The sequence below is a fragment of the Teleopsis dalmanni genome, chromosome 1 (genome assembly GCF_002237135.1).
Source record: "Teleopsis dalmanni isolate 2A chromosome 1, ASM223713v2, whole genome shotgun sequence".
Taxonomy (NCBI): domain Eukaryota; kingdom Metazoa; phylum Arthropoda; class Insecta; order Diptera; family Diopsidae; genus Teleopsis; species Teleopsis dalmanni.
The window spans coordinates 168983167-169005495 of NC_051846.1; the positions used below are offsets into that span (position 1 = coordinate 168983167).

The following is a 22329-nucleotide window of genomic DNA, read 5'->3' on the forward strand; positions in this document are numbered from 1 at the left end:
TTTTAATGTCATTATTCTAGTTTTTATACTTAAAGATCCAAAATTTGTTTTTTGTAGTTAATTATGATCACAGACAACTGGGCCATTATAGACGACACACTAACAATTTAGAGTATTATTAGAAAAATTATCACAATTAATTTAACTAAACATTCTTTATGCTGTTACATCTTTTCCTGAACATATATCTGAGCTTCAAAATATAAACATTAGAGAATTAGCAGTTCTTCAGAATTAGATTTTTATTTCTATATATTGTTTAGACATTGTCATTATGTTCTAAATACATCATTCAAATAACCGGCAATTTTGGCCTATCAAGTAAAGTACAGGCCTATCATATTTCCTGACCTAACACTACACTGTCACTTCTTGTGCATGCGGTGATCTTTCAGAAATGATTTGTGGATTTTTTTTGCTTTAGATGCAAAAGTTTTGTTTGTAGCTATATCTGCATAACGAAAAATAAAACTAATCACTGAATACAACTCGATGTGAAATGTAATAACATTTTTGTAACACATTTTTACGATTTTCAGATGTGCAGCGGTTGCTGAACGATCCATTTTATAAATTGTCAAACTGCTAAAACCATGCAAATAATCCCATAAATGATAGTTGTGCTTAATATATATGACCCAAACTGTGCTGCCAAATTAATACCATGAAATGAATAGCCTTATACAAAGTAGCTTTTCTTCGATCTATTAAATTTGCTGTCATTATTCTGTAGAGAGCACCTAAACTTTTGAAATAATTAAAGAAAAAATCTTACTTAATTCATTGTTAATTCAGTGACGTATTTAACTTAATAATATTTTATTAATCTGAATTATGTACAGTGTATATAGAATACAATGTATACTCCATATATGTACGTACGTACATAGGTACCAGTGTAAACAATTTTTTGACATTTGATGAGTTAATGAGGTATAATTTTCGTACATTCGCTCGTTTGGAATTTTATATCTTAGCCATTGTTTGCTGGCAGTGTTGCTCTCGCTGCCTTTGTTAACATTTTTCTGTCTGTCCGTTCATGATTGCAAGGCTTGTTAACTTTTAGAATATTTTTTTAATTTTTTATTTTTTTTTTAACTATTGTGTTGCTGTATTATTTCTTTTTTATTATAGAGGAAAGCAGACGATTACCAATTATGGGACCCACTTGAGTACTCGTAATGCTGACAAGTGTTTTAGGATTATTACGCTTTTGACAAAATGAGTAGGTAGGATAAAGTCTTTTTATACAACGGATAATTCGAATATTATTTATCATGACAAAGCATTTACAATGGAAAATCAGGCACAAATTAAAATCTTGCTTTAATTAAATTTTATTTTAATTTTTTTGACATGGTTTTATATAGGTATAAGAAGAGAATATGCTGTTTAAACAATATTACATATATTAAAATATTTATATTCACATATGCCAGAAATGGCAAAAATTTTATTTTATTACTATTTTGGGATTATAAATACACTGCCAACTAAAAACATCCTAAAACAATTTTATCTCTGAACATTTTTACGGAGCCTAAAATAAATGTTCTATGTTCTATTAGGAACTACCAAATGAAGTCATTAAAATTAATCTGAATAAACTCTGAATCTTTTATAGGTTGTTTTGCAATGAATTTTAGAATTCCATTAAAAAAGTTTTTGTAGTATTTCAAAAACTATTAATCATATTGATTAATATGAAAAAATATAGAAAAACAAAAAGAAAGGAATTCATTTTAGTAGTACCGCAATAAAGTGCTTTGCACTGATCTTGACTATTTTAAACCACTGCACTACAAATCTTCAGAGAAATCTTCAGTGCCTAAGCGATGACAGTGGTCATGTTTGGTTAAAACATCGCGTACAACAACAATTTTCCATAGTAAAAATCGTTAAATGCACTTGAGGTAGTCTCACATTAACAGCTGCTGTAAACAAACTAATTGACAGATGGCGCTCAAATTTATACCATATGTCAAGAAAGGGTGTACCAACATAACAAAATAGGAGTAGTTAACAAACAACAAAATCCGGATACTTTTTGAGCAGAAGGTAGTAAAGGCAAATGGATTGTTATAACAAAACATGTTTAATTGCGAAGTTATGTAAAATTCTGATTAAATTTTTAGATTAAAGCTTATAAAATTTAATGTTTAAGATCAAATACTGGATGGCTAATCAATTTATGTACACTTTTTATAATCATATATGCATTGATAAAATAATATATTTTAAATGTGCAAAATAGTTTGATCTGTAGACAAGACAGTACTTCATAAAAGATACAAAGACTTCAATATACTTTTAAGAAAGCTCCAGAAAAATATGTGAAAATATCCACTGCAAAACCAAAGTTGCTAATAACCTCAGAAATAGTAAGCTTTGGTGCAAGTTGTCAGTGTACTGCAAGCATATAGAATTGGTGTTGAACTTAACTAATTTGCGATAAATTTCACATTTTTGAATGTCATTTCATTCGAAGTTACTGTACCAATCAGCACTTGCAGTAGGGTGCTTAAGAGATGTTATGCTTCATATGATGAATTTATTCACTAACACCAAGTTCGGCATTTACAAAATATGTAAAATATGTCTCAATCTGACATATGTTAAGGAAATGAGGATGTTCATGTCCATTTCCAAGAACAAATGGTATCCAAAACAATATAAGTTGGGCTTTTTAGTAGTATATATGCGTTGGGATATAGTCCACAAAAATGTTGTTTTGAACAAATTGAGAAATTGAAAATGTTATTAAGTGCAAAATGAAAAAAAAATAATGAAACCAATATGTGCAAAGAATTGCTAACCACCGTTTGGCAAAAACTGCTAAGATAGGTATACCCACTTCTGCGAAACCGCTTCGGCGTCCTCTAAAAAGTTGAAACTAGTGTTGGACATTCAGGAGTAGCATATCTTAATAAATACTAACAATTTAAAATGATAATGCTTAAACTATACTCAACAATATTGCAAAAGTTATATATTAATTAACAAATCTTAAGATATTTTTCTATGATTGCAATAAGATACGAAAATTTCAAAGTTCCTTTCTTCTAAATGATGTAGATACTATGAACAAATTGGTCTACCATACAATTTAATATACAAACTGTGTGACTTATTATTTCACCTGTTTTGATATATTGTTATACTGCTAATTCTACAATATTTATTGTTAAATTTTAATGTACTCACAGAGTGATTACAACTTTTATTCAATTTGTTTTTATTTATTTACATTAAAATTTTTAAAGAGGTTTTCGAACAGAAGTGAAACAACAACAAAAATTTATTTTTTAAATTATTTTAATTAATTGAATTTTTGGCTGACCATACAGCTGTTTCGAGTATTGCCAAATACCCTTCATCAGTGGTCTTGGAAATAATTCTTGTATTTAATTATTCTTAAATAATTATTTTTGAGACTGCAAGTACCAGGAATCGAACTCGGGTCCTGCCAATTGTGAAGCTCAGAATCAGCGCACCTTAACCAACTGATCCAAAGCCGTACTTGACTTTTTTGTTCGCATATTTTTGCTGGAGTTTTGTTATTAACAATTTTTACTTGCTGTATTTATATATTAGAACGAAATCATAAACCAGCTGTAGAATAATTGAATTAATTAATTAATTATATTTTTTATTTTTTTTTTAATTGTTAAATTTCAAAACTATTCTATTCTATTTTATTTAAAAATACAGTTTTAGTAGAAATGACAGGCTTTTAGTTCATTTTCTTTTCGGTTTTAAAATGACTGCCCTAATAATATATTTTCACCCAAAAATAATGAAAACAAACTTTCTGAAATGAAGCAAAATAAAAACATAAATTAATCATCAGTGTCAAAAAATGTTTGCAAACAATTTGTAACAAGCCTAAAAACATGCCAACGAAAATTGGAAAAGGATTAGGCTGAAAAACAAAAAACCATTTGTAAGAAAAACAACCTCGCCAAACGTTTGCAGGCTCATTGTTTACAGTAACACGAAAATTAATAAAAATAAACTGAAAAAGGGTTTTTAACTCACAAATATAATATAATCGTTTATTTGAAAATTAGTAAAACCATCAACATTACACTACACATAATAATAATAATAATAAACAAAGACAATCCAAAGGAAGCATTACAGAAAATAACAATTTTTAAGTTAACATGTAAGTGGCCTAATGGGAAAAGTTCCTGATATTAAAGTTTTACTAAAAAATGATAAAAAAACTATGGTAATACATTTTTGTTCAAAAATGTACTAAAAAATGGGGATACTTTTAATGTCACTTATTAGTAATAAATGAGACCTTAGAAGAGACCCGATCAAAAAATACATAAGGGACAGAGCCCTGAAGTTATATGCGAAAATTGACAGGCTATCCTACTTACCACTATTTAATCTTAGACTAATCACTCTTCGCACGGGGAGGTACGCAGATCTTAGATCAATCACTGAATAATCATGAAGCTTATAAGGAATACATAAATTAGTCAATGAGATGGGTAGGACCCTGTAGTACCCCCAGCTATCAAAGAGTGAAAGTGCCCAGTTGTGCTGACTCGAAAAAAAGGATCAACATACATACATACTTATTAGTAATTGAATGTTACAACAAAATGTTGTTAATTCAATAAATATCTGTTCATATTTCTTTCTTTTATTTATTCATATTTTTGATTATCCGAATTAATCATTTTTTATATGCTAAAAATACATATAAATTATATGCTATTCAAAAATGAAAATCTTGACGCTAAGAACAGGAAGCTGTTAAATAACCAAATAATTCAATCGTCACTTTTATATGGATGTGTAGCGTTCAACAAGGCCTTAAACACTACTACTCGCCAGCTAGAAACTGCACATAGCCAAGCTCTGAGAAGACTTTTTAAGGTACCATAGTAAATTCGGACGATTAACATCCTCAGAGACCTCAAGATTGATCCGATCAAAAAATACATAAAGGATAAAGCCCTGAAATTATTCATGAAAACTGACAGACTTACCAACACCGCGTTATCAAATCTCAGAATGGTTACAGACTCCTCCGCGAGATATGCAGATCGGAGATCAATTATTGCTTAGTCTGATGAAGTAAACCATAATCCAGGCGTAGAGAGCGGTTATGAAGAAACCTCGCTGTTAATAAAGAGTAAAAATGCTGAAATGTCCTGACTTAACTAACCTCAACATAATAATAATATATATCTATAATTATATTTAATTCTATTTTCATTTTCTAAATCAACAGCTTCAAACCCAGAGAAATTAAGTTATGTCATATATGTTAGTATATAAATGTTATCCACTATTGTGAATTTAAGTTCCAGTCCTGCATTACCACCTACAATTCTACTGCTTCGTTAGTCTCGTTCACACTTCTGTCAAATAAATAGTTTCCTTTACTGCTCCTCTTTCGGTAATATCTTATGTAGTCCATATGATCAAACATATTTTCGATTAAATCGAACATAAATATATCAATTGCCTATTTTCAGGACAAGGATAAGTTCTACAATGAGTTTTCCCACACGAAAGTATGCAGCTAAAATATTATTATTTTAAATTAGGCATTGAACTTTTTCAGTTATGTACTACTGTTATTATTTTCATGCTCTTTTTAGGAGCTTAAGAACTTTCAATGTATATTGCATTTTCATTTTCTATTGTAAGAGAAGGGGGTAACACATTTTTTATGTAGTAATTAAATTTTAATATTTTTATTATTATGTTGTGCTTATATTAAAATTAATATTATTCAGGGTTTTTACTATTTTAGATATACATGTTTCTAAATATTTGTATCGACCTTAATTTTTTATAAATATATATATTTTTTTACGGGCTGTAGGTGCTTTGATTTTTAATAATTTGTTTTTAACATTGTATAAAAGATAATGTTATTACCTTGTTATATATGCAGGGACGTGCCCTCTGTATTTTGAAATTTTTATGTATATTGAGTTTTTGCCAAACTTTTGGTTAAGTTCTTATTTGAAATATTTGTGAGCTTCAGACGCAATGTATTTATCTAAAATAGTATGAAAAATCTGAACATTCTATTCAAGTTAATAAGACTAGTCATAACTGCAAAAAATAGAAGACAGAACAGAGAACCATTTATAACCAAGTAAGTTATGAACTAGGTAAAGTTCTGGACTTAATGCAAAGGGTGTATACCCTGATTTTGGAAGAAATTGAAGAAGAAGAAATTGGGGGGGAAAAACCAAATACTTTCCAATGCAAATAACAAAAAGAAACAGAAATTAGCAGATCTGCGCTATCTGAAACAAACCTAGAGAACGGAAATTAACTGAATTGAAAAAAATCTAACACAAAAATTGTGGAGTGTTCTACGAAAGATTAGATTGGATCTTAAGTTGTAGTACCAAGGATGATGGTGATGATGAAAGTAAAGTATGTTTAATCCTAAGAATACTCTTTCATCTATATTCTTATACATTGTTTTTATGTATTAATTTGCTACGATTGTAATTGACTGTCAGCATTCTGTACGTATATACCTACCCATATATATCAAAAACATTTAAAAAATAGATTACTTAAAATAAATTGTTGCCAATTGATACATTAAAATTCTAAGAAAATAAATTCAATAAAATACAGAAAAAAAAGTAACTTATTTTGTTAAGCATATTCATTTTCCTTTGGAGAAGATTTTAACACATCTATAAACAATAACAAAACAAGATTTATTATTAAGAATCTGATTAGTAAATTGCAAAATTTACACTAATACACCTCATTTTAAATCGCACCCCAAGCAAATATCATCCACTTTAGACGACACAAACAAAAAAACAGATACATTTTGAAATTTCAAATGCTCCCTTGGGATCAGAACAACATTGGATTGGGAGATAAACAGGCACTTGTTAAGATTTTGAGAAAATTAATTTTACAGATTAGTTTGGCATTAGACTTTGAATTCCTGAAAAAAAAACAAAATTTTTTCTGCTCGTATTTAGGCTTTCGAAAATGTCACGCGTACTAAAATATTTGTATATTTGAGTTTGGTGACGTTTGTTTGAATTAAAATGGATGAACATAGCACGGTTACGCCCATTCGTGCACAGCATGTTACTTTTATTGCTTAAAAACATTAAAAATAAAATTGTCACAAAAAGTTCAAAATTGACAAATAAATGAGAAAGTCGTGAAATAAAAGCAAACAGTAATGACAATTGCACTGAAGTGAGCTTCATACGCAACCCCTAATCAACTTCGTGGCATAGCATAGGAAGAAAAAGATACTTTTACATAAATCCGTATTCGTTTTGAGATTTTCAACTCAGCAGGTGTGTAAGTAGTCGAAATTGTTGAATTAGTTTAAGTTGCATAATAAGCGGTTTAATTAAATTTGTTTATCTATGAAAGCCTATTTGGGATGTAAGCAAATTTGTTTTTGATTTCAAAAGAATAAAGTTAAGGTACGAATACTTATTGAAAGATATAATGAGAGTTTGAAATTATGTATTTTCAACATTTATCTTTTTCATTTAATAATATACATATGCGTTTTTCCTATCAGTAATCCTCCTTTTAGTAGACTTCAGCTGAAATCAATATAGCTCTATGACCTGAAAGAAAATCAGTTTTCATCAGGTGAACGGTTGACATAACATCAAAATCAGTCAATATAAAAAAGTGTATTAAGTGTTTTTCCACAGTACTACAAAAATGTTTTAAAATAGGAAATCATAATGTAGGTACGGTTCCAAAAGATCTGTATATAATTACTCTTTGGCCACTAATATACACATATTATTACACTTCCCGTCAGGAGCAAAGGTCCAAATACATCTAACCTCCAATAAGATGATTTATTACTTAATCGCCAGTCCTGAAGTACCTCTAGGCATAGGTTTTAAGATAATATTATTTGCTTATTTTAATATTTACTATTATATGTAGAGGTTCTTCAAACAGTAGTGAACTACAACAACAAAAATTAATTTTATATTATTTTAATTAATTGAATTTTTGGCTAACCATACAGCTGTTTCGAGTATTGCCAAATATCTATCATTAGTGGTCATGGAAATAATTTTTGTATTTAATTATTCGTAAATAATTTTTTGAGACTGCAAGTACCAGGTATTGAAATCGTGCCGTGCCAAATTTGAAGCTCAGAGTCAGCGCTCCTTAACCAACTAACCCAAAGCCGTACTTGACTTTTATGTTCGCACATTTTTTTGGAGTTTTGTTACTTTGCTGTGAAAGTTTTATTCAAAAATTCACTTGCTGTGTTACTATTATGCAATAGGGATCCTTAGGTACTAAAACAATAACGTTCAGATGACTATTTTTGGTATTTCCATATTATTAAATGTCTCCGAGATAATATTTAAACGATGCTATGTTACATATTTAATGACAAGACTCAAAGAATATAATGAAATTAAAATTTAAACGACATCTTACTCAAAAGCGTTTTATCAAACGTTTGTTTTTGGAATTACAAAGTGGATAACTCTGCGTTATATTAAACATGTAAATTTAGAATGAAATCGGTGGTTACAAATGATATGACACAACTCAATATAATGTGATGAAATGTTGATTTTAGTAACTAATATAAATAGACATAATATCATATTTTACAAGAAAATTTCTATAGTAAGTCCTTTACTTCAAATGTAAAGTAATACGATTAGCTATAAGAAAATATATTCTTTGTAATAATATAATTATCTTAACCACTAAAAATTTTTTTTTATTAAAAATTTTTCGCACGAAATAATTAATTTCTTAAATAAACCGTATAAAAAGATTCTTATTTTCCAAACTTAGTTAAATGTTTTGATCTTATTCCTGTGTGCATTATATACATTTTATTAAAATTAATCTCACAAATTCAGTAAGCTCCTTTTACGCAGTATTTCACTACATGCGGTTACTGCATATGAAATATTAATACTTACTGAATTAATTTTATTTAATAATTCTATATAATAGTAGTCAAAGCTTTCTATTATTAATACATCAATATTCCTTCACTGAGGTATAATTTTTGAAATAAATTGCATAAAAAGCATAATCAATTTGTATTTACCGAAACGCATTTACTTCTCTCCCAAACACTTAACTTAAGTGTATTCATATTAAAACTTTTGCACACCCGCAGTGCCAAACTGATTAACAAATTTCACTGCGGTCGACAGTTACCTTAATGCGAAACATTCCATGAATCAAACCGTCATCAAAAACTTAACTTATCTCCATACACAGATCCACGGTACAAATAGATGTACGTACGCCCACTGAAAACAATGGCCAACCGCCAAAAAGTATGCCTTTACTTTTGCCGTTGACTTTGCCACCTTCTTTTACCTTAGTACATGTCACTTTTCGCATTTTAGGGTGACCAGCTGACAATGTCAACACATACCGTGACGTTGATTGAAAAATGAATGAAAAATTGTGAAAAACTATGGACACAAAGGCAATATTAAAAGTATACAACACAGTGCAGCAGCAACAGCAACAGCAACAGCAATTGCAATAGCAACAACAATAACAACAACAGCAGCGGCAGCTAGAACAGCTACAACAGCAATATTAAAGCAACAATACTGTTCTTTTGAGTTTTTCGCGTGTGGGCGCATGTGAATTATATAAAAAGGCGGAAATGTTGCGTGTATTTGACACTTAAATTGGTTTGGCGAAGACACAAAAAACAGCAACAACAACAACAACAAAGTAAAATTTTGCAATAAATTTTGTTGTTAAGAAAATTTCAGTTAAATCGCTTTATTCACACATATTTGCTCACATACACATTCATCAACTTTCACACAGATACAGACTAATACTTCGTCAATGCACGTATCCTGCCGTGTTCATAATTGAAAAATTATTGGGTTTCGCTATTAAAGTTAAGTTCGCTCAAGTTGACAGGCAGGTAATAATGTCCATTATGTGCGGTGTTTATTAAGTGGGCGTATGCCCAATATATCTAGGACAGCCACTTACATTTTAATTAAGTTATAAAGTTTGTATATTTTTCATACTTACCAAACAATTTCACTTCACTTCTCTTTTCCGTGTATTCTCTTTTCTACAAGTTCTTATAAGTTCTTTGTGCCCTGCATGCTAAATGCCAGCTTATTCGCATTGTCAGAAATTTCCAAAATTTTCAAATGCTTCAGCGTTTAATTGACTAATTCACATTTCTTGTTGACGCTACAAACCCATAAAAATTTTTCTATGCCATTGCATGCAAAAATCCGAAGAATTTTCATTTCACTTTTAGCATTGAACCTTATTAACACGTAAATGTTTCTCATAATTGTATGAGAGGTGGAGGGGGGTATTAGTAGAAGAAGCTGAGTCTGGATTATTACTGTAGACTATTGGCTGTTGGGGTAGTTGGATGGATGCTTGAAGTAGGCAAGTGTTCAGGCAGAAATTCATTCATTCAATTGTTCAATTGTTAATACTTTAATAATGAGATTATTAGTTCGTGACTTTCACTGAATTGCACATTTGAAAGAAAAAAAAAATCTTAGAATCATGAGAATTAAAAAATAACTTAATAAATTTTCTAGCAAATCATTATTAATGTTCATTACTCAATTGGTAAGTACATAGTACTAACCATATTTTAATATTTTTAAGAGAACCATTTCAATTGCTCTTGAAAATTTTCATATGAATATATGAAGTACCAACTTCTCAAATTATTGTGAGTAAAAATCATATTGAATTTCTTAAAAAGTTTTGTATCATTAGTAAGAAAATATCATAAATTAATTTTTCAAGGACAAAACAAAATGAAAATATCCAAACTTTGATCAATTGATATCTTGAAACCGATTTCACAATCGTGACCTAAGTTCTAATACTAAATTAAGTAAGACTTACTTTACCGAAATTGCTAAATTGTACATAACTTCAGTTAGCACAGAATTGATATTTTCTTGTCTAGCGAATCTGCTATATTTTTACTTACAATCATAACTAATTGGTTCTATAAATTATTTTAGAAAAATATTGTGACAAATTGCCTTGCATAAACAGATGAATTTGAAATGGTTCGTAATTCTATAAATTTCCTGGCATATCATGAAATTTCTGTCTTAAACACTCTTAATATAAATGGTATCACATTGCATGACATAAAACAGTTACGCATTTCCACTTCACACAATGATACCGCAGACCATAACGACCCCCAAACGGACTGCAGTGGTCAGCGTATATACAACATTATAAGCTCGGCTCTCCCATTCCAGTGAAATTGAAAAGATGACAGTTGAGTGAGTTTGGGAAGAAGAGAGGCCCCTTTTAGCAATTATAGATTTTTAATTTATAAAATTCCTCTTAAATTCGTTCTCTTCTTTAAAGTCCTACACATAACAAAGTGATTATAAGGTGGTAGACCAAGTCACATAGCATAATTTCCTCGTACATAATGTCGTGTCAGCACCTCTACCTTAGTACTGAGGTGATTAACTAGCACGTTTCTTGTCCAGTTTAGAATTTGTAGATCTGGAGATCTGATAGAATTTTCATTTGCTAAGTTTTTTAGCTATACTTAGATGTTTTTGATTAATTGCAAGTTTAGTCATTGCAAGTGGGATACCAATATTCGAGAAGGTATCGCTTGCTTTAGCTCAAGCAGTTCCCTGAGTCCAGGTAACATTGTGAGTTGAGAAGCCCTGTATTAAAGAAGTAACATTAAGGGTTTGTTAACATCTTGTTTGTCCCAAAATATTCGATATATGCATTGGCTATCTTGTTGCATAGGACCCATTTTGCTGTATAGTGAATGGCCATCATTTGTGTATCAGAGACATGGCACTAATTCGGTAGAGAGGTGCTAAGAATCAATTTATATGTATGAAAATATAACACCATCGACTCTTTTGTCTATTTTGGATAAAGTGAATTTATCTCATTTTTATTGAAATCAGAAACACTAATTTTTTTGCTTGAATTAATACAATCATCAAACACATTTATTATTGTCCATTTATAATTTTAAAGGAAATTTTTTTATGAATTCATTTTAGTTTCTTAAAAAGTCGGAATATAATATTGTTTCAGGTTATTTATTTTATATTATTTGAAATATTTTACTGTAAATATTTTAACCAATTTCTCTCAAGCAAATTGCAAATAAAAAATAATAAATACTGCTACACGGTATTAAGATGTTTTGTTGATGAGATTTTATAGATTATGTTATATTGTGCAGAACTTAGCAGGAGCAGACTTGTCCATATTGGGAATACAATCATTGCTCTATACATCGTACAGAATAAATAAAAACCAAAAAATGAGCTTAGGTTTACTAAAACACTAATTATTGGTTAACAGAACTGTTATAATTGCTTTTAACAACACAAACCATCTTAATCGTGATGTATAGTTTTCCTAGCTTAGTAATAATACCTAGACCTATAATAAATATTTACAGAGGATACAGAGAAATGTCTATTGTTAGCGAAGTATGCTTAAAAATTTTTATAAATTCATGTCATGTTATAAGTCATTCATATCATGTCGTTAAAAGAAACACAATAACTATCTTCTGAGAAGTGAATAGATGATAGCCTAGTATATAGACTATAGTCACATTTTCCATTAAAAGATCTTTAGTACATAAAGTCGATATATAATTATAACTTCAATTCCATTGAGACCTTAAATTTCACACAAACTCTGCCATAGACGTGTGCCAATAAAGTCACTTGCAAGCAATTGTTAAACTCATTTAGAATAATTCTATAAGAACCAAAAAAAATATGATTAAATAATTCCAGCCGTAAACATACGTTCAAGGATTTGAATGCCAACAAATATAAATCAAAATTACTGAAAAAGACATAAATTGAATAAAAATGTGAGAAAATCCTTAAATGCTACAATGTGAAAAACTTTGTAAAGGATTTAAATGTATAACTAACATTAATAATAGTTGAAGTAAATTCCCAAGAGTGAAATACTAGTCAGAATTATTAGTACACAAGACAAAGAAATTCTTACAAATGAGATAAATAAATTTCAGGGATAATGCCAAAGCATACGCATTTTCAAATAAAATCAAATGAAACTGTAAGGGATGAGCACATTGTGGAGAAACACTACCAGCAACTCTTGATGCACCCAAATTGTTATAATTCACACGCGTCTTAGCGGTTGGCCGTAGTGAGTTGGTCAGACTGGCACCACAAGCTAAGGATGCTGTACAGACGATCTGTAATAAGGATTTAACTAGAAAGCAACCTGCAGTGTTGACACGCGTTCAACATGTATTTTGCACTTGCCATACAGTTTTTTTTAATGCTTCCTTTGCTTTTTTTTACATACTTATTTTTCATTCATTGTTGTTGTTGTTGTTGTTGTTGTTGCTTTGTAGTATTATTATTCATTTATTACTTATTAACCCTGTAAATTGTAACAATTTGCCACTCAAACTTCATACGCTAAACTGCGAATACAAGCACTTGCAGATAAACAAACAAACAATTTAACACCCTTCTAAACATCATTCATAGATTCGAAGAGGGGAAGGACAGGAGGAAATGTTGTTTCCCAATTTTAGCTTGTTATTTTGTTAATGTTATTCTGATTGAACTTGAAATTATTCGCTGTTTACAAAAGTAATTTGTTATCTTTTTTTCGGTTTCAGTTTAATTTGTTTTTGTTAATTATTTTTTGTGTTTTGTCATTTATTTCAGTAGGTAAAGACGTCTATCGTACTTCTCGTATAGGACGTTTAAATAACCTTACTTTAGAGATTAAGAGCAAATTTTATCATTAATCATTTATTACAAGTCATTTATTATGGCATGTTTATTAAATTAATTAATTAATTTTATTAAATTTTGTTGAAAAACAATACTAATCGTTATAATATAGAAAGTACAGGAATATGAAAGCTATATAATATCTATTATAAAAAAGGAATTAGAACAAATAAATCCAAACTTAAATATATTTAATACGAAGATTAAATAATAAGAATTCATTTACAAAATTTGAAAAATTATCAGTTAAAATGACTTAAGTTTAAGTCGCAGCTATATGGGTATTGTAATTGTACTAAAATTAATAAAAATGGGTGAAATAATGAATTAAGATACTAAGTTGTTGTTACATTGGAACCAAATTTGATCCGAATAGTGGACTCATCACGGTTGAAGGTAAATGAAATTGGTTGGTGAAGACTGTACAGCCGGTAGAAAAAGTCATAGCTACCATTTTTTGGATTAACAAGAGCTTTTTTTAATTACTTGACAATTCTCAAAATCACACAGCATCAAAACAGTAGATTAAAAAAAAATTTTAACAAATTCCGCCGAAAGGGAAAACTGTGCTGTCGTTTTTTCTTTTTTCTTTTTTTTAATTAATAAACAACTTTGAGAAGTGTCGTTCAATGACACAAAGTTGTACTTTTCTGGTGCATCTCCAAAAATTTAAAACTGTATTCCAAATCAAATCTAAGTATTGCACATGCTCGCATTCCACAAACATCTACTTTCAAACAGCCCTCGCGAAGCCTGCTGCTTTTTCAATGGTCCTATCTCACCTCTTCATATCCGTAATATCTATCGCTTCTTTTCCAATTAAATACCAAGTCATTTTGGTTTTAATATCCCTTCCCATTGTCTGACTTGGCCTACTTTGATACCAACTAACATCGAATCCATTTGCATGTTTCTGATTGAAATTCAATATTCAAATCTCATTTACAATATTCTTATCTTAATATTGGCAATATTTAATCTAGCCTGAATCTACTTACTCACTTTCTGCTGTCCTCCCCTAAGTGGAGCATAGGACCTCAGCCTGAATCTATCTTTCCTATAATTTGTTATTATCAACGTTAATTGTATTAGATTACTTTGTAGTCTTAACGTCATTTTAATTTTGTTAATAATTTTATTATTATATTTTTATTAAATTGTAATAAATCTATTCTAAAAGTTAAAGCCCTCCGCTGCCAATACTTTCCAGTCCCATAACTATCAATCAACAGGTGTCGCTTCAATTAACTATTCATTTTTCAAAAAGTTAGATTTAATTCGAAGAATCACATTCGGATCAACCCGTCTTTTTTAATTAAAAGAATAAATACTCAATTGTACTATATGTAAAGTTGATTAAGTTAGCAATTTCTTTTTATTGCTTTATGAATATCTTCAGAATATACACAAATAAATGATATTTCTAACATTTTAATAAATTTAATTTAGAAATATATTGAAATTTTTTCTCTAAAACATATATTATTAAAAATATCAATTTTTTTTCTAAAATAAAGTGGATCTATAATATTTTGCTGCATTGTATTTTGTTTTTGTTCTGATTTTTATGCATTTTACATTTTTATTCTTGATCAGGAAATGAGTTATTCAATTCATTTTCCTTAGATTTTTCTACATTGCCATTTAATGGTGATGATGTTTTTCCAGGAAATGCTCCATTGGCTCCTTGTTCTTTTTTTTCTTCTTCATTTCTGTCTGAAGAATGTGGTTGATTAATTATATTCAACAATTCAGCATTAAAACGGTTTTCAGCTGACATTTCACTAGATGCATGTACAATCAATGAACTAGTTATTTGAAATTCACTTGTTGAACACTCTTGTATTTTTAAAGACGAAAGTGTAGACGTAATTTTGCTTGCACCTGCCGATTCAGACTGTTCAGAAATTACTACCTCTTCATCTGGAACATGAATTTCATAATCAATCTTTTTATAATCAGGTTTTACCTCTTCATATGGAACACGCTTTTTATGATAAATGCTATTAGCTGCTGCTTTCAATGAGAGAGGTGGTGTTTTCCTTAAAATACGAGGACTTGCCAGGCGCTTAATACCATCTGGTATCTGTGCCAATTCACCAGATGAAGCTAAAGCTATACCTTGACCATGTGTTATTTTTCTCGATTTCAGTTTCTTCTTATTCTTTCGACCAGTTTTAGCGCGATTTTTCTTTGTCTTCTGGCCGCGCTTGAAGCGCTTTTCAGAAATTATAATCGAATTCTCTATATTATCCATGTTTTCTTGATAGAACCCAGACGAGTTAAACTCACTATGCTCCATTCGAATATTAGAAATAGAGTCCTTGATCCAATCCGATGATAAGTATTCTGCCAACTATAAAATTGAAAAAAATTTATAAACATTTTTTAAAATTATTTCAGTTTACTTACATCCACCGTTGAGGTGTTATTTGATGCTTCGCTTAAGTGTAGTTCAGAAGACGATTTTTTTGACACGGGCTTTGGTGTTTTAGGAGGTTGTATCTTCTTCTTTCCACCACGTGCTACTTGCTTGTTTTCATCTGCTTTGTGTTCGCTACCTTTATTCAATTTACGCATAATTTTTCTTTGTTGTACTGGATTTATATCATCCTTTTTCGACTTACGTCTTGGGCCCGATAAAGCTTGAGTCAAAGTGGCTTTGGGACTACAATTGTATATATAGTAATTCTCCTGTTCTTGAGACACAATACACAACTTTTCCATGTTTTTTAATGACTTCATTACCACGATCGAAAGTTGCGGAACAGGGAGTAGTCTTCTCATTTGATAACGGACTCTACTAATTATGTCAGTATCTTTCAACGGAGTTCCACTTGGCTTACCAGATAATAGGAATTGCATTGCTAACAGAACATGTCTATTCACTTTTTTGGGCACATTAAATGAATCCATGTTTTAGCCGTGATATTGTAATGTACGTATGCAATATCTCTCAATATTTTGTCTATTAATTCACTTTTACAGACTCACGGATAATTTTATATATTCCACAGCAAAATAATATTTTCGAACTGCAGTTCAATTCAAATTTGTAAAACTTCTCAAAAAATATTTACTTAACAATTTAATATTGTGAAAGCAACTAAATGAAAAAAAAGAATTAAGTTATAAAATAATTTGATATAAATTTATTCAATTTATTTTCAAAGCAACTTGATTATACTTCATAAATGAATATTAATAGGAGTTATACAATACCATACATCCTAAATTTGTTAAAACTACTTTTTCCTGTGAAAATGGGTGGTTATCAATATATAATAGAATGTATTATTTCTAAAAGATTTTAGTTAGTTGAAGAGTTCCCTTTAAAAACTATGTTGGTTTTAAATTTTTTAAAATTTATGACACAACAATGGGCTCATAAAGTTTAGTTTATCTGCTAATTTAATAATCTTAGACTTTACGTACAATAATTTTTATTAAATTAATGGACGTAACCAGTAAGTGGCTCAGAGAGGAGCCACATGTTAAGAAATCTCTCTTTGTATAATCCAGAAAGGCTATCAAATTGCAAAGCTGCACCCAACTGACTACAAATACAAAATTCTAAAACTATGCTATCAATATATCACATTAAGTGATGGAGAATGGGGCAAGACCTTATATGTTGTATTTTTATTATGTACTTTTATAAAATATTACTTCGATTCATATGCCACGCTTTCGGTACGCCCATGTTCAAACCATTGAATATGTTATTTAACATAGTAAACATCTTTGACATTTCAGTTTTTAAATTTTTTTTCTTAAAATTGAAATATTACCACCTCTTCCAACTACAATTATTTGAAAAATTCCTTTTCCCCAATTTATACGAAAAAGAAAAAGAAACTATACTACAATTGGAACTTTCCAATTCCTTAATGTTCGAAAATGGGAGTTACCATTGTCAAAGTAACGTACCGATCTATTTGCAACATAAATCTATTGGTACAATTTTAAAATGGACATTAATGTATCAAAAGTAATTGTCTCCATTATTACAAGTTTTTAAAAACGAATTAAAAGCAAAAAATACCTACTCTGATACCTTATCCTTGTAAGGATGCGCTATTCTATGGAACACTTTACAAAAGGAAACATTTTATTTTATTTTCCTAAGCCAGTAACAACACATTTTGTTGTTTTGTAATAAATTTTCAATCAGCAAATTGATATCCTGATTCTGTCGATTGCGCCTCCACCCTAAAAACCAAAGCATTTGGCAGCATTGACTTGGTCATGCTTAGTGATTATTTGGTTTTACTTAATTTTATTTAACATTTGCGGTAAAGTGGGAGTAATTTTATTAAAAGTTATTTGCAATACAGACTGATTGATACCTTAAAGCCAATGATTTGATTATTATACACATCTACTTATACTTATCTTTGTAAGAAAGTTTTAGATAAAAAATATTAAATATTCGATTCAAATAAATGAAATACAATAGATTAATAACAACTTGGTACTTACTTTTAAACGGATTTGGTCCAGAAACGACTAGGAAACAAATTGAAACACACTGCTCAACTAAAAAAAATAATAACCTACAAAAGTTTTCAAATTTTTAAGTAATTTATTTTTCCTTTTTGACAAGTAAATCAAAGAATATTTAAATTGCAATTAATACATGTAGGTAGTCGTATTGTAAAAATATGCAGTTTATAATTTTTTGTAAAGAAATTATTTCCGTATCATTGCAAAAGTGCTCTGGTATATTGCAAAGAACTACACAAAGAGCTCCAAGTCCGAATTATTAAGATAGAAACGTTTAAAATTACAAAAAAGTACATTGGTACTTGCAGTTTAAAAAAATTTTTGACGAATAATTAAATACAAGAAATAGTTCCATGAGTACTGATGTTGGGTACTTGCCAATACTCGAAACAGGTGTATGGTCAGCATAAAATTTAATTTTTTTAAATAATATATAAAGAAGAATAATATAGAAAAGAAATGCATTTTAATATAATCATCCAAATGTATTTGCGATAAACTTCACCTTGACACCTTTTCAAAGATGCAAAGAGAAACATCCAGGTACCCCTTTTATGATTAGTTTACACCATTATCACATACATATATGTAGATAGAGGGGTTAGAAGGCTTTGAACAGTAATGAAAAAACAATAACATTTTTATTAATTTATTGAAAATTGGCTGACCATACAATATATTTACAAAATAAATTTATCAAAAGGGGATATCTAGGATAGATCCTAAAATGCTGCGGAAAGCTCCTATATACCCCGAAAAAACAGTTCTTTAAAATTTGAGAGATGTATACGATTTTGTGGGCTTAACTATTGCAGTATAGATCCTCAAAGTAGTTTTTGGGGAATGTTCACACGTTTGGTCAAAAACGCCTTGGCAACTGCAAAAGAAGTTAAGTGCTCGAGATGTTATATACTTCTAACGTTGTGACTAGAGAAGTTTGCTATCCAACATTATACACAGATAGTTAACTTCAGTACTTAAAGGAATGGTAACGCCGTTTAGTGCAGAGAGTAGCAAACATTCAATTTTCCTTATTCAATTCAAGAATGCTATTTTTGTTTTTAGAAGAGCTGACAGATGGCCTATTCTTTTATATTAATCCTCAATTGGCTTTAATGTTGATTGAGCTATACAATACGTCTCTATATGATATGATTTGATAAATAAAACTATATCCTCTCTTAATATTTTATACTACATATGTTAATGAATATCAACTATTTAAACTTTTAAACAGAATTTTGTATTAACTTAACTCTTCAATTTATTTCCAGTTGACAATTTTACTTCTTTATTTCTCACTACCCACTACCCATAGAGCTTATAATATTCATTCATATTTATTGTATAACTGAAAGTATAAATATATGGAAGTATGGTTGTTAATAAATGTGAATGCATCATGATTGAATGCACAAAGACGAAAGCTACTTTTTGTTCGAATGCATGCATTTGTGGTGTGTAAGTGCTTGCAAGTATCCATATCCGTGCGCCATAATTAAAATATTGGTAACCAATCAAATATTTTGAGTGCACCAACAGCAACTACAACAACAATAGCCACAATAACTTTGACAGTATTTCAATGCAGTTTACAGAAACACTGCGTTACACTGCACTGCACTGCACTGCGCTGCAAATATTGTACGAAAAAGCACTCAATAGATTTCAAGCCGTACTCCTAGAGTGCATTGGCAGAAATTTATCAATTTGCAACAAATATTTGCGCACTTCTACTGTGCAATTTACAAATTGCAAAATTGAAAATGCATTTTTGTATCTGATGTCTCGACTTGAGCTCTTTGTTGCGTACTCTGTTATGCATCTACAATTGCTTACAACTCTCGATACTCGTACTACTGTACTGAACAGGTGCAGATAGATATATGGCTTTTATTATTGGTTTACTTCATCAATTTTATCAACTTTATGCGATAAGTGCGGCTTTTGTTATTAATAAATATATACCCATACAATATACAGTATACACATATAGTCACTTGCTTGGTGAATATGTAATAAAACAACAAAAACAACAGCAAGTTATATATATGTAAATATATATTGAATATTCCATGAATCTCTTTACATTAAAGTAAAATGTATTTATGCATACTGTAGATACTCTACAATCTCTTACCTTGTCCAATTCCAGATACCAATTGCGGCTGCAGCTTTTATGCTTTGCATATTTGCACTTTGCAATTTTCAATTGACATTTTCATACGGCATATTTTTCAATAAAACATCAACATCATCATAATCGTTATAGTGTCATCACATGAGTATGGATTATATGTTCTTGTTGAGGTTGATGATGATTATCAACATGTTTATTTGCATCTATTGATTACAGTTAGAGATATATACGAGTAGATACTCTGAGTGTACTACGAGTAAGAGTATGTATAGTTCAGACAATTTTGTTCTATGGAAAATTGACTTTTTTCTTCTTTTTTGTTTTTATTAATAAACATACTCAAAAATTCTTTGATAAAAACATAAAACGGTTTTAGTGGGCGTGGTTGGTATGAGACAGAACCATGTTTTCAGTAGAGCCATCAAGCCTTCATCTATGCTCGTTGTGGAGTTTATTAAGTGCAAATTGCTGTGGAGTGTAAGTCGCGTTGCTGGTTTCATAAATTCATTTTGTTCACTTTGTTTTGTCGTCGTTTCAATTAAATTTTATGACAGCGTGAAATTGAAAATTGATTTAAATTTGTTTCTATTTGGTTTTAGTATTTCATATTGATTTAGTCTCCTTTCATTTTTATCACTGCTGAGTTATGAATATGAAGTACTTAATGTAATGCAATTATTGAATGAAGGGTACTTTTTCTAGAATTATCACTCTATTTAATAAATTTAATTATACATTAACAAATACTCAATTATAAAAGAAAATTCTGTATTAATACTGTTGAAGTAATTTTATGATTATTCTAAATATAATATTATATTTGTAGTTATGACTACAGAGTATATGTAAAAATACATTTATCATTTAAATATTGTGCTTTCATCTCTATAATGTGAGCTAGAGATTATGAAGACTACTAAACACACAGGAATCCTTTCTGTTATTTAACGTGACATGTGTTCAAAAACACAATATATCAAGATAATGCGCCAATAAACGCCCTATTGGAACTGCCTTCAAATTCCGCCGGTACCAATGAAGATAAGTGTGTTAGTCAAATCTTCCATCTTGTTTAGGTGCGAGACCTACGTAAAATCTCTGCTACAATATGGGCTGTAGTACCCGGTATGAATACGCAATACCACGCCGAATGAATTATAAACAAATACCTGAACATTCTTCTCGCGTAAGTTTGGGTATTAACCACAGCCACTACGAATCCAACCTCATATGGTCAGAACAGCAGAAGGTGCGAGCCAACTGACAGCCTGTAGTTCCAGAATTTCACCTCTGGTCAGGCTTCGCAAGTGTAAACTGAACTTACTACCATTTGCACTCCATAACACTAGTGCCAGATTAGCACTGGGATTTTAGTCGCCTTTTACGACTGGCAATCATAACCGCAGGAAAATTCTAACCCCTTCTTTGCAGGGGGTTACTAAACACACAATACGTTTAATATGTAAGTGCATAGAGCAAGTTCTCAGTTTTGTCAGGTAATAGTGTAGACCAGAGCAAAACACGACCCTCGGGCAACATATGGCCCGCAACTAATAATTGTACGGCCCGCGATATGTGTCTAAACCAATTTTTTGTTTGTTATATTTTGGTAACATTAAATTATTTTTTTTATGATTTCTCATATAAATAAATTAAAACGTTTTAAATAATTTATTACACTACGCGTTAATTTACTTAATTGACAAAGAGTTTGGTATATATTTCTTCGAATAACTGGTTTAAAAAACTTGTATCCAGTACCGAAAGTCATTACATTAAAAATAAGATATTTTTTGTATGGCAACAACTAATATTAATAATGTTGATTTTGATAGAATTGTAAAAAGTACGAGTACCCCTCCCAGGTACTCCCAGGATGAGAAATAGGTTAGAAAGAGTCAC

At 29.9% G+C, this 22329-nt stretch overlaps 2 protein-coding genes across 2 annotated transcripts in view; one reads left to right on the forward strand and one right to left on the reverse strand.

The window, feature by feature from the left end:
* Positions 1-22329, forward strand: part of LOC119666688 (homeobox protein aristaless-like) — an 86107-nt gene that overhangs the window by 50113 nt on the left and 13665 nt on the right. The window lies entirely within an intron of this gene.
* Positions 15303-18328, reverse strand: LOC119670060. The gene is made up of 3 exons (XM_038080166.1): positions 18264-18328; positions 16194-16887; positions 15303-16137 (listed from the first exon to the last, which is right to left on the reverse strand). The coding sequence occupies exons 2-3, from the start codon at positions 16695-16697 to the stop codon at positions 15364-15366; spliced, it is 1278 nt and encodes a 425-aa protein (XP_037936094.1). The 5' UTR covers positions 16698-16887; positions 18264-18328; the 3' UTR covers positions 15303-15363.